The sequence below is a fragment of the Polyodon spathula genome, chromosome 6 (assembly GCF_017654505.1).
Source record: "Polyodon spathula isolate WHYD16114869_AA chromosome 6, ASM1765450v1, whole genome shotgun sequence".
Classification (NCBI taxonomy): Eukaryota; Metazoa; Chordata; class Actinopteri; order Acipenseriformes; family Polyodontidae; genus Polyodon; species Polyodon spathula.
Window position 1 is genome coordinate 10,269,065 of NC_054539.1, and position 13,949 is coordinate 10,283,013.

At 36.5% G+C, this 13,949-nt stretch overlaps 1 protein-coding gene across 6 annotated transcripts in view; it reads right to left on the minus strand.

Annotated features, from left to right (window-relative positions):
- LOC121316834 (protein FAM135A-like) overlaps window positions 1-13,949 on the minus strand; it is a 51,372-nt gene that overhangs the window by 22,558 nt on the left and 14,865 nt on the right. For 5 of the 6 annotated variants that reach the window (XM_041252074.1, XM_041252077.1, XM_041252076.1 and 2 more), the window contains one exon: window positions 4,463-4,542. In XM_041252074.1, coding sequence (XP_041108008.1) covers window positions 4,463-4,542 — 80 coding nt within the window. Of the gene's footprint in view, window positions 1-3,594; window positions 4,269-4,462; window positions 4,544-13,949 lie in introns of those variants that run through there. The other variant, XM_041252079.1, reaches the window with a different exon arrangement.

A 13,949-nucleotide genomic window follows, 5' to 3' on the forward strand; every position in this document is an offset into this window, starting at 1 on the left:
TGGTCAAGTGGCTATTGCATGTGGCAGGAAACAGTCAGAAGTCGAGATTTAAATGTCAAAAGTAAGCTTTTACTGAGGTTACATGTTTGTACTGAGGGTACAAAGCACTAATAATTTAACAAAAACAAATCAACAAAACAAAACTGTATTTACCAGATATTATACACCGAGTACATAGCTACTTAGTCACTCCAGCCTCACAGCAGTCTCAAATCTAGTCCCCTAAAACATCCCCTACACAGATACTTATAACCTCTCTTATCAGTAGCTCCTCCCCAGGACTAAACCAATATACCTAAATTATAGTTTTATACATGTTACAGTATCTACATTTAACTGATTCACACAACATGTTAGGGTCATTTCCCTTGGTTTACACATTATATGCCCACACTCACCAGTTAAGTATACTACAGTTAAAACCCAACCAAAGGATATATTTTCCCATTTTCTTAAACCAAACTCACATGTATAATCTATTTTTCTTAAAACACCACTAAAATTAATGAAGCTGGGGGCTCCCAAGTGGCGCATATGGAAGTCTCTCCACATTCAAGTCTAGGCTATTCCATTGCTGACCATGGACGGGAGCTCCCAGGGGGCAAGTGCCACTATTGGCCAAGCACCACCTGGGGGAGGGTGGGGGGGGTCGGCAGGGTATTGTCAGCTCACCACTCACCAGCGACCCCTGTAGGCTGGCCGGGTGCCTGTGGGCTTGCCTGTAAGCTGCCCAGAACTGCATTCTCCTCCGACACTGTAGCTCTGGGCTGGCTGCATGGCAGGCCTGCAGAGTGAAAAGAAGTGGTCGGCTGACGGCACACACTTCGGAGGACAGCATGTGTTCGTCTTCACCGCTCCCGAGTAAGCACGGGGATGGTAGCGGTGGGCTGAGCCTAAATGCAATTGGGCATTTCAAATTGGGAGAAAAACGTGGTAAAAATTAATTGGCGACTACTGAATTTAAAAATAAACAAACAAACAAATAAATAAACAAATAATGAAGCTGCATTAGAGGATAAACAAAACTTGTATTAGTGCTCATTATTCAATTCAAACACAAAACAAACGCATTTGTTTATAAACCAAAGGTGTATTATACATAGGGCTTCTAGTTTTCAGGTTTTATTTTTGATCATGTGATGTCCCTTTAAACATATTTTGAGCCAATTCGCTTTCGTAATCAAACACTAATTACCAAAGGAGTTGTTTTTTTTTACCCTCATATCTTGATCGCGTTAACAAACGACATGCATTGATCTCACCTGATTCTATTTGAGCCTGCATTTTGTTCTGGCTCTAAATGCTGAATTCAGCTTATTAATTTCCACCGCGTTAGTTTCTAGTAGTGCTTCGCTAATTTAATTATAGTATTCAGTTAAGGCTTAACAACTGCTAATTAAGGGTTAAAGGGATGGAGAGAGATGGAAAATAAAAACCGAAAACTAGAAACCCTAATTAGACTATAAAAGGTGAAATCGAATCAGAAATGCTACTTTCATATTTCAGATATAGCCTATAAGAGCATCCATACAAAGGCAATCATGGCCAGTAGCTGTGTGCAAAATTATGCAATGGAGCAAAAAATGTATTTCATATAGTGTATAAAAGATTATTAAAAATGTGGAGGATGGCCGAAAGGATTCCACAGCAATTTTGCAGCGCACAATTGCATGGAATACATTTGTAAGCAGATTTAATGCTGCCTTCCCTGTGGAAGAGGCTGAAAGTAGAGACAACGGAATGCCTTACTGGAATTTATATATACACACAAAATAAGCCTACATTAAGTTGAATAAGTTAAATAAGGGTGAAACTGGTCTTGTTGCAAACCTTTTGACACTTCAGAAAATTTCAAACCATTTTACAGTACATCATTTTTGGTTATGAATAGGTCAGTTTCAAAAAAGTCTATACATTTTAGGATTTTTCATATTTGTTCCAGTTAGTATGATACCACAAGTCTTTAGTCTACAGAAATTGCTAGACTAACTTAGTATTGTGTTTTAGTATCCTCTAGGCTAAGGCAACAGCAGCTACTTTGGGTTTGTTGCAATGGAGCCAAATACGAACATGCAGCTGGGGACTAACTTGAGCTGCTTGCTTACTTGCAATTGGTATTAACTTGTACTGTCCTCCATATTACCCACGAGATCATCCCCAGTTAGTACGTTCTTTTTAGTTCGTTGCATCCTGGTTATTGTAATGCCAGTAAAACTTAATGTGTGAAGCACTGTAAATAGGATTACTTTCACATGACATTGCTGGACTGTTACTAAACTGTTTCATATTTGCTATTGTAATGCCAGCAATAAGCTAAACAGGTATTTTCAAAACACCTTTATTTGTAGACTGAACTACAATGTTAGTGGAAGACTGAAATATGATTCTCTCACAACAGTGCTGGACATTTTCTGAACTGCTGTAATATAATAAAGTATTCCAGCAATGAACCACGTAATATGTATAAACATTATGACATGCAAGTGTCTACAGGTGCTTTACTTACAATTGAAAAGCTTTCTTTTTTAATTAAAAAAAGAAGAATTGTGGTAATATTTATAAACCACTCAAAGGTCTGCATAGTTTTTAAAACTGTATTATGTTTTGTCCCAATTGTCTTGCCTTGTTCACTGTCAAAACCAGACATAACAGTGCAACTGTTTTACATATTTAAACAAACTAACTTTAAAATGATTAAAAAAATAAATTCTCAAAATAAAAAAATAAAAAAAACTTTAATAATACTACCACTGGTCAAATCAGTCAGGCACTCAGTTTCACCCCAACTAAATGACTTAGACCCACAAAATATAAATTGACACAACTACGTGGTTTTAAATAATTGTTGGGAATGCAAAACGATAAATCACAAAGCAAAAATATTGAAAAAGACAACGTTTAATATTGATTTTGTGCTTTTATCAAGCAATGAAGGAGAACATTATTTTTAAAAGTCAATGTTTTGTATTAGCTTCTTGTAATCCATCAATTCTTCTATTATAAAACAGTGGAACTGTGTGCACATTATTCAATAACCTTTTCTTTCTGTTTATGCTTGATGCCTCCTTACAGACTTTTTAAAAGCTTATGTGATTTTATTAGTTTTTTTTTTCCTGAAATTTAATAAAGGTGGCACTCTTTTTTTTTTTTTGATATGCAATATTCTAAGACTTAACCACAGAGGGTTTGAAACTTCCTACAGCCCTGCACCCCGTTATGGGTTTTTACAACTCCTCTTGTTTAGGCATATTATATTTATATTTATATTATAATTATATCTCCACGTGTATGCCAATCTTAACTGATCCAGGTTCTCCTGCATTCCTCCTGAACTCACACTGATAGTCTACCTGAGTTGAGTGAAAAGATGCTATGTGTGTTCGACGGATGTTGACGGTTCTTTCCCGGCAAGCCTGGCATCTAAGGTCAGATTCCGGAAGTTCTTTCCCAGAAAGCCTTGCAGCTAAGGTCACTTTAATTTGTTTACAAAACCAAAAGGATGAACGTTATTGCTTTGCTTCCGACAATCCTAACAATTCTTTGGAAAAAAAGAAAACATAAGACTATTAAAGGACGGAGAAACCTGAAGCTCACCCCAGATGTGAATGAAATGTTTACACCCACTCGTCATTTGATTGGTCAGTGTTGTGATGTACCTCCACCTATCCAGCTTTGGGAAAGGGTCCAAAAAAAACCAGGGCAGCTCGGATTGGCATCCAATGCAGGATGGCTAAATTAACATGGAAATGCAGTATCAGGGGCAGCAGGGTTTTCAACCTCGTTTGAGTTTTGCGTGGAAACTGATCGCACTTGAAAACATCTCACCTGGATTGACTATTAACAGTTGTTCATGTAGCTATAAGGTAAGAAACAATATGGTGAATCATGAAGTGACGTGATCAGATGCCGAATTCAAAGCACAACGATATCAGGAGCAATGAAAGCGGTCAACTTCAGAGTTCAAAATGAAACGCACACATTATGACAAAATGTACCTGTGTTTTTAAGAAACAAAGCCACAATGTTCATGCTAAGAAGCGCCATGTCTTTTGTGGGCAAGGGATCCACATGTGCCGGGTTGTAAACATAAAATTCAGTTATGGTGGGAAAATGTCATATTAAGTCCCACAGTCCACTGCGCTACTAGGAACTGTAACCAGACTATTTAAAAGTGTTTGTACGTATTAAGCCCAACTAAACATGAAACAGTACTTTAGTGTGGATACCTTCAGATCGGTTACTTAGTGTGGACAGGGTCTAAAATTGTCCTAAAATGAGAAAAGAAAAGGAAAATCAATAAAAAAAAATGGTCGCATGCAAGTTCTGAACTATTTCCCTATTGTGAAAGCAAAGAAGAGAACAGGTGCGTTCACAAATGTAACAGTGAAATATGAATTACAAATTTGCGAGTAAAAGTAATTGAAAATACTACGAGAGAACAAAGTGGTTTTAAAGAGCTCACCTGAAGCACGAAGCAGACTGGCCTCCAGTTTGTGAGGAATCCGCATTGGCACTTTCATGGTTGAACGCAGCTGATAAAATCTTGAAAGACAAAGAACATATAGGGGTCATACATTCACCACGACACAAACACATGTATAAGCAGAGGTCTGAGAACATCAAAATACTGTATGCACTAACCCACTTGGGCAGGTAGCAAAGAATGTTTACCAGTGCAACTTTAAAGCAATTCGATGCAAGATGCCGTGGTTTCCATGAGCAGAGAATTGATACACAAGTGAATCTAAGCTGCTGTAATCAAGCAAAATACCTTGTGCGTGGCTGGTTAATAATATGTTTTACTGCTCTTGCCCAAATAGTTTTTCAAATGTCATTAGTAGTGAATACTGTTTCAACTAATGTATCTTACGACTCATTAATAAAAAAATAAACTCAGAGGTATAAGATGAAACTGACCAACACGTATTGCAGATCACCACGGCTGAGTTTATTTAAGTTAAATTTGACAGTTTTCATTGTGTGGACAGCTTTAAAAAAAAAAAAAAAAAAACTCTGAAACGCTATTACTTTATGAAAATGTGTCATTTGCCACTTTCTTTATTGGGAAGAAACTACAATGGCAGGGATATAAAAAAAAAAAAGTAAAAGAAAAAGAAAAAAAGACAATGTCTACTTTGGTACTGTTTCTGCCAGAAATATACACATGAAAAAAATGTATAATTTTATGTTTTGACATCCTCTGCTTTTAATCATCTCTCTCTCTCTCTCTCTCTCTCTCTCTCTCTCTCTCTCTATAGGTTTTCAGCTACTTCCAAGTGAAGAAAATGTTCTAGAAACTTGTAAAAAATTAATTAAAAATAAAAACTGAAATAGCTTGGTTGGATAAGTGTCCACCCCCCTTGCAATAGCAATCCTAAATTAGCTCAGGTGTAACCAGTTGCATTTAAAATCACACACCAAGTTACGTGGCCTCCACCTGTGTTAAATTGTAGTGATTCACATGATTTCAGGATAAATTCAGCAGTTCCTGTAGGTTTCCTCTGCTGGGTAGTGCATTTCAAAGCAAAGACACCAAGGCGCTTTCAAAAGAACTCCCGGACAAAATTGTTGAAAGGCACAGATCAGGGGATGGGTATAAAAAAATATCAAAGGCCTTAAATATCCCTTGGAGCACGGTCAAGACGATTATTAAGACGTGGAAGGTGTATGGCACCACCAAGACCCTGCCTAGATCAGGCCGTCCCTCCAAATTGGATGACCGAGCAAGGAGACGGAGCAGAGAGGCTACCAAGAGGCTAATGGCAACTTTGCAAGAGCTACATGCTTTTATGGTCAAGATTTGAAGTTTTATTTGGTCAGTTTTGAGATGGCATCAACAACTTCTTGGATGTTAAACAAACAGCAGGTAAGCATGGCATTTATGAAGCTTGCTTTGTTTAATTCAAATGCATTTAAAAGCTACAACAACTTTCTCAACTGGTGTATTGAAACGTCACTGCTACACACAGCTGACTGACACATGCACACAGCCTGTCTCTCTTATAGGGGAACGCACCAAAAGGTTGATTGCCTTAACGCTTTTTTTTTCTGTTTCCATCGCGTACTATTAAACCTTTACCTGAATAATATAACATCAAAACATTAAATTAACACCAATAAGACAGGTGCAGTAATTGCTACCTAAGTTCTATCACCATTACAGCAACTATCTGGAGACCGAGCAAGACCATGTTATGCTTACATTTTAGTACATCTCCAGGCAATTTCCTATTGCTTTGGGACTTGCCATACGTGATAGAACATGAATGACTTAAATTAATTTCATCATACCACAGGATTATGATACTGCTGTACATTGCCTTTATGCAATAAAATGTAAATGGCATACTGCATAAACAAGTTCTTCAAGATAAATTCGGACTCCAGTTATCTCAAATTGAAGTGTGACAGACATACTGTACTGTACGCCTCTTAGACAAACTGTAATGTTGTTACAACAAAAAGGGTAAAATACCATCCAACAACCTGTATACTGTGTATTATATCATTCTAATCTGTTTGTTTTTTTCTCATTTATATCTACTTAATAATTGAAAAGTTAATTTGTAACCCCCCCACCCCATCCTCTTTCCTACTATGTTTCAGTTTATTAATAAGACACTTATACATATCCCATTCTCCCTTAGGTACAGCTTTAATTAGATGGAAATATAATGCTTCAACTCTAATAATGTAAACCTGATCTCATTTGCTGTCAGTGCATTTTAAAAATACTAGCAAACCCATTACTGGCTTCTTCACTATACGATCCAAAAGTTCAGACACATTTAGAACTCTATAACTGACAGTGTCATTAAAGTTGTAATGAAATAATTATTCTGGAAAATAGCATTGCTACTTATGAATGAGAAAGGTTCAGTCAGTGGAAAATGTTACTTTGCAACAGCCTTCAATTTAAAAATATACTAAAAGCAGTGAGCTTACCCACTGCTATAAAAACAAGCTCAATGTTTCCAATACAATATGCTGTTCTGGTCACTGCTATTGTTTGATAACTGTTGTAAGACTTTAAAATAAACCTAAATTCTGATGTTACATAAGCCTACTTCTAAAACATTGTTTTCTAAATTGTGCCTTAATTACTGCATTCAGTAACATACTGCGAGGGACTTACATTAAGCTAGAAATGGATGATTTTGTTCACCTATCAAATTGAATACTATAGTTTGTAAACAAAGTCATATTGACATGTGATAAACAACATGGCACTTAAAAGGTAATGTTCACTGGACACCACCTGTAATATGAACTTTAAATGACAGAATTACAGAATATAACTGTGTGCCAACTATAAAGACCTGATAAAGCATGTGGTCTATATCGCTGATATGGCCAGAGTTTAAATCAATGTGGAAGGGTGAATATTCGACATTAAATCAATTACTCAAATTGTGCTATCCAACTGTAGTCACATGCCCTCAATATGGCAGCCATATTAGGTCAGAGGTCAATTAAAAAAATTAAATTTAATTCAAAATTAATTGGCGACTACCCAACTTAAATTTTTTTTTTTTTTTTTAAAGTTATGATTGATTAAACTATTACGTTTGTCCTGGTGTCAGATCATTTACTTTTTATTTTTAAATCTTACAAAACACCAGTTTTTTGTCTCCAGTTTATTATAGAAAGGCTTGGGAAGTTGAGAGGGGCTGCTGTATGTTTTAAAATGAGAAACAGTGAGGCTTTTATTACTTTTTATAGTAATACATGTAACACTTAAGTGCATATGTCTATATTTTCTTAATTTTTCATACGATAAACGTTGTATTTTTAGGAATAAATAGCTATGCGGCCACCAGCAAGTGTTCAGGCACAAGAAATTAGCAGAAGAAATCGAGCCTGTCAAAGATCTTTTATTTGGCTTAAAAAAAACACCTCTCAAAAGATGTCATGTTGGATATGCACTTAAGTTTATTTTCTCTCCCTGTCATGCTGTGTACATAATTTACAAACTTTTCATTTACACTTAAACACATTGGAGTTCATGCATATTTAGATACAGTGCTACACTTTTAATCAGGCGCTTAATAAGATGCTGATACAAATAATGCGACCACTAACTGATGTGCTTTCATGATTTCCATTATATGAGAGTAGATGTTGAAACTTAATGCTGATTTGAACTTGGCTCTCACCAAGATAAGCACCAACTAAGACGTAGCTTTACAGTAAACTAATGTGATCCAGCTCCATTTCCATCCATTTGCGTTGCTTTCCATCTGATGAGGTCGATAACCTTCTGCCTGGTGTTGATGGCTGAAGTGTAATGCTGGCTCTGGGGATCAACCACAGTGCAGTCTCCCCAGCACATCAGCATGACAACCATCTGGATTGAGCTAAGTAGGGTACACCTCTGGAGTCTTCAAGTGGGCACCTTTCATCCTCTGTGTTTCGTCGACTAGCCCACAACACCTCAAGAGGGCTCAACAGTGATCCTGGCTTCCCAGCATCACCCCCTCCGTCCCCCACTCAACTCTGCCCAGCTTACTTACCTGTACATCAGCGTTGTTTTCTTCCTATTGTGGTTGAGGTCCCCAGCCAGAATCTTTTCATCTCAACCACAGTCAGTTGCTGCTTCTTTCCGCTGCTTCAGATAAGTTCTTCACTGTGCGACGCAACTCTTGGCCAGTGAACCCGACATCTCTGAGAAACCGGGTTGTAGAGTGAGCCACAAATCTTCGACAATCCACCTTCACTGGGTAAACCCAGACTCTCCACCCTCGCTGTTCCACTTCAACAGCTAGTTCAGTATACCAAAGTTTCTTCCTCTGGTACGCTTCATCCACAGCATCCTCCCATGACACTAATAACTCTACCAGGTACTGATCCAGACCACAAGAAAATGTCTGGTCGAAGGTTAGTGCTGGCAATCTCAGGTGGAAAAATAAGCCGTTGACCAACATCTGCCAGCAATTTCCAGTCTCTAGTTAACTTGAATGCTTGCTGCGCAATCATTTTCTAGTTTTAATAAAATTAAAATGAGTAATATGCTGTTTTAATAGCATTACAATGGGATTATTTGTTTGCAAGATGTCGTTTGAATATTGTCAGAAATATATTTGCTTTCTATTTTTATTATTAAATGGTGATCAGACATTGTATCACTGTTAGCAGTTACTTCTGACATCTATTAGTCCATTGGTGCAAGTGCAGTGTTCTGTTGCTGTATGTAAGGCATGATTCCATTAAAAAAAAAAAAAAAAAAAAAAAAAAAAAAAACACCAGTACTCGCATCTTGAGCACTCTGTGGCCTGCCAGAGAATCTAATTGAGTAACCCTGCCTTACATCAGAATGTTAGTGCTACAGCTCTACAGCTACAGCTCAATGGAGGGGAAACAGTTTTCTGCACAAGCCTGAAAACCTCTAATACCAGAACTTGGGTTTGTGCACCACTGTTAAAATAATACAATGTAACTTGTATCCCACAGTTTAAACATACTGAACAGCACTACATGTTTTAATATTTATTTACAAATAACGTCCCTGTGCTTGCTTTGTCAGCAAAGAATTCCATTGGTTGATATGTTACTGGAGTTTGCATAATATTTTACAATGGGAAATGGGGGCAAAACCACATGGAAAACATCCAGTGGTTGCATGGTGTGAAAAGCAAATAACGTGGGGGTTGGGGCAAAGGGGCAAGTTAATTTCACAAGTTAACAGTCTCCAAACTGCAAACACCCCAGTGAGAAAACAGCATTATCTTGCTAGTAAACATAGTCAGTGTATTTTTTAGTTTGTCTCTTTTCCATTTTGCTCCTCTGCCAAATCAGCATAGTAAATGTGATATATTATGGCCTATATGCAGACAAACATCAATCACACATTTCATTTTCTATTATAATACAATAGAAGCTATAAAAGGGAAAGTCTTATTTGGGCTTTTTAATATCAATTATAAGAGCACAACATACAGTATTGTGTTTCAATAGCACAGAGGTGGCCAAACCGCGGATTGCGAGCCGCGAGCGGATCTTTTGCAGTTCAAGTGCGGCTCTCGGTGAAACGCTGGGTGATGCACACTGCGGCTCGAATGAACTTTAGAAAGAATAATAAACAAAAACAAAAAAGAGGGAAAGTAAAAATAAACACAACAAGCTCTTTGAACCTGTATGTTCACTGTAAGTATTTGTCACTTGTTGACTTTCGACACCGCTTGCTGGAGCATTCGTCCTTCCAAGCCGGATGTGCAGTTGAAAGTAAATTTCATAATGTGCTTGTTCGTTTTGTGGACAATGGCATTGAGCAAACCCACTACGAGTAATATACGAAACTATGAGGCTTTAAACCACTCTGGGAGGAAGAATTTGCTTTCAATGAACCTGTGTCTCATCTGCAACAAATGGCTAACACACTGTAGCCTGTACTACAAGGTAAGCAACGTCAAACGTTATTATAAAACAAATCACAACATATTTTCATATGAATATCCTCCTGTATCAGACTTGAGGCAGAGGGTTTTTTCAGTGTTCAGTAAAGAAGCTGATTTAATGACTCAAGCAAGTTTTGAATGGAAAGCATTGAATATCGCTTGTTGCAAATTTCCTTATTCAAATGAATGAATATTTTTTATAAAACTGGTGTTGGCACTTAGGGGTACAACAATTAATTGATACATAAATCACCTGTCCTTAAATTTTACAGACCTTAGATTACATTTTGGTGAATCGATGCATCAAATTAGTATCCAGTTTAGTTTTAAGTCTCCTGTTTGCATTAAAACCTTGAGTGTGAGTGTGTTGCTTCTAGTGCTAGTACAGTAGATTTGTGTGTTGCTAGGATACACACTTCCAGTTTACATTAAGCGTTGGATAAAACAAATCATAAGTAGGTCAAGTATTCACGTTTTAAAAAATAAGGCAACACGGCTTTTTTAAATCAATTAAATCTAGCAATTACCCTTTGTTTCAAAGCATGTTGTGTTTGGATTGTATGGCAATATTATAGAAAAAGGAGCTGAATTTCGTATGACAGTTACATTAGTCAGGATTTGTGAGTTTAATTAAAATGCTTTGCTTTTGGACATAACATGTAAACAGTATTGAACAACCATAGTTCAGAAATTACTTCTGCTAAAATACAGTATTTTTTTGTTATTATTACAATGTTAATCTGATACGGACGCAGGCATATTCTTTTAAGTTTAACGTAACCTTCGTATTTCTTTTTTTCTAATCGGAATTGTTCTTATTTGAATGCAAGTCGTGCCTTTTTAATTATTATGCACAACGGTATTTTTAGTTATTAGAGCTTCTGTTAAAAAAAAAAATGATGTTTTTGTTTATTTTGAAAAATAAAACATCGATGCATCGATTATCCTTGATAAATATAATCGAATACGAAATTATGGTGCCGATTGCACCTTTATAGGCGCTAGACTAAAAACGTTATGTTTAAATGTTAGATTGCAGGTCTAAAATTATTATATTTATACCTTACGTCTTGTCATGAGCAGGTACAGTAATCCCTTTCAAAATAAATACAGTGCATTTGTCATTTTGCAGTTTAATACAAACAATGTGCCCAGCGTGTCAAAAATAATCCTTACATAAATGTGTGTTTTTATGTGGTTTTTGGTGAAAATCAGGTCAGTTATTATATTTTGCTTCATAATAACTGAATATATTTAATTTAAAATACATAATACACAGTATAAACAGAAACAATGGAAAAACACCAGTGCTGCATTTAAAGTTTAATACAGTGTAGATCTACAGTACAATACAAATTACACAAACTGTGTAAGCAATGTTCTATTCATTGTCTTGTGTATTTTGCTGCCTAACAACTGTACAGCACAACAATGCTAGTATTTAAAATGTCTTGCTCGCAAACATTTCATGTTCACAGCACATGTCTTGCAGAGCTCGACAATATGGAAATTTTGGTATGCAGCTCCTAGGGTCAGGAAGTTTGGCATGTCAAACATGTTAATTTTGTCTTGCCTGTGCGTATTTCTGGATGCACTATAGCTATTTGTATCCAGTGCCAAAATGATATTGGAAACCAGGAAGTCTGTATAGGAAAGTCAGATCCCAAAACCTGTAACCTATACTAGAATTGTCATCAAACCAAAACATTTAATGTAATGTAATACCCTTCAAATAAATTCAGCCCAAAATAAAACAAAACTTAAGTATTCTGGGAAGAGGCGACAATTGGCTTTAATTTGTGGCTGTGAATCAGGACTTGTAAGTTGCTGTTCTTATGGGGATACCAAGTTTAAAATTAGACAACACAATTTTATCAAAAAGTGACAGTTTTAACAGTGGTATGCAAAAATAAAGTTTGCCTACTGTGCTTTGTTGTTTATTTTACAACCAACATATTCACTAAATAATGTTCTTATTTTTGTATTTTAAGGGTGCTTTCAGAGGCTCAGGCAAGTATTTAAGCTAAGGATTAACTATTGGAAACACAATTACAGCGCATTCTTCAGAAACCAAACGATTGCTTGTGTTCCCATCTGGTACTGATTTTCCAAAATACTGTATACAGTATTTCATCAGCGTGACATAACAGGTTGATAAGCCACAGTTTTCTGAGACCATTACAAGGCCACAGTTTAAAAACACAGCATACAGATTTGTAATGTTCTAAGTTAAGACTGGGTGCAGAAGGGTGCCACATTTAGGCCCTTACAACTAAACATTTAACAATTCTTAAACTTTTTAAAGTTAAAAATACATCCCCACCTAAATGAATCCAGAAAGGTTTTTTTTGTTACATGAAAAGTACATTTGGCATTTACTGATGTACTGCAGTACTCTTCTCTCTTAAGACCACGACATAGATCTGCAGCACATTCTATGTCTCTGGGTTGAAAATATGTTGGCATTGTGTGGACATTATCAGGGATAAAACCACCAAGAAAGTAGATGAATAGTTGACCTCTAACATGGAAAGCTACACAGCATACAAAGAGGTACGGGAAGATATGGGTAGTGGCACTTTCACATTCATTACAATACTAGTACTAGAAGTCACACCTACAATAATAGAAACTTGTATTTATTGAGTTGCATAAATGTGGTCATCCCTTACATTAGGTGTGTACATCCTGTATTTTGTTAATTGGATGAGACATCAGCATTTTTTTTTAAAGTGTCACCATTTTTTGTGTACAGTATAAATGACTCACAGATTCAAGTTCTCTTTTTCTGAAAGAAGGAAGTTTAAAAGGAAATCATGTAGTCTTTGTGGGGATGAATTCACTATATTTGCAGATGAGTTTCAGAGAAAAGTTAAGCTATTCAGATAGGTATGTTATAGTAAACTGCAGTAATGTCTGTAGTTGATTACAAAGTAACACAGTAACCTGTGTATTTTAATAGATATAGTAGAAGATTTTCATTTCACTTAAATCAAACCTTCAGTAACAGTTCCAGTCTAAATTTAAAATCACTTCAGAACGTTTCGCAATTTACTGCAGCCAGATCCAGCACATGTCCTTCCTATTTGCCTAGATCTTTAACCATTCATCAGCTGCTAAGCAATTACACAAACACCTTGTTGGCACATGTCTACTCAAAAAAGCACATTCAATCTCTGTTTGCCATTTGATGTAAACATATTGAAGTGTCCTGTACAGGTTTAGCCTTGTTTTAAAACTAATCACCTGATGTTACCCTACATCAACTTTACCACCGTTAGCGCAATAAACATTACACAATGTACAAAATCTTAGTCACTAACTCAATACATTGATCTTCTGTTTCTGGCACACATTGACATTGACAATGAAGCAGTGATATCTGGATTGTTCATTCAACAGGGATCAATGAGCTACAGTAGCTGTTGGTATGCAGCAAAGCTCATCATCATTAACCAGTGGTGAAGCACTTATTTTTTCCTTTCAAGACACAAAATTCCTATTTCTCAAGACATGCCGGTCTTTGCCGTGTACTCTGACTTTCTTGCAGTATCC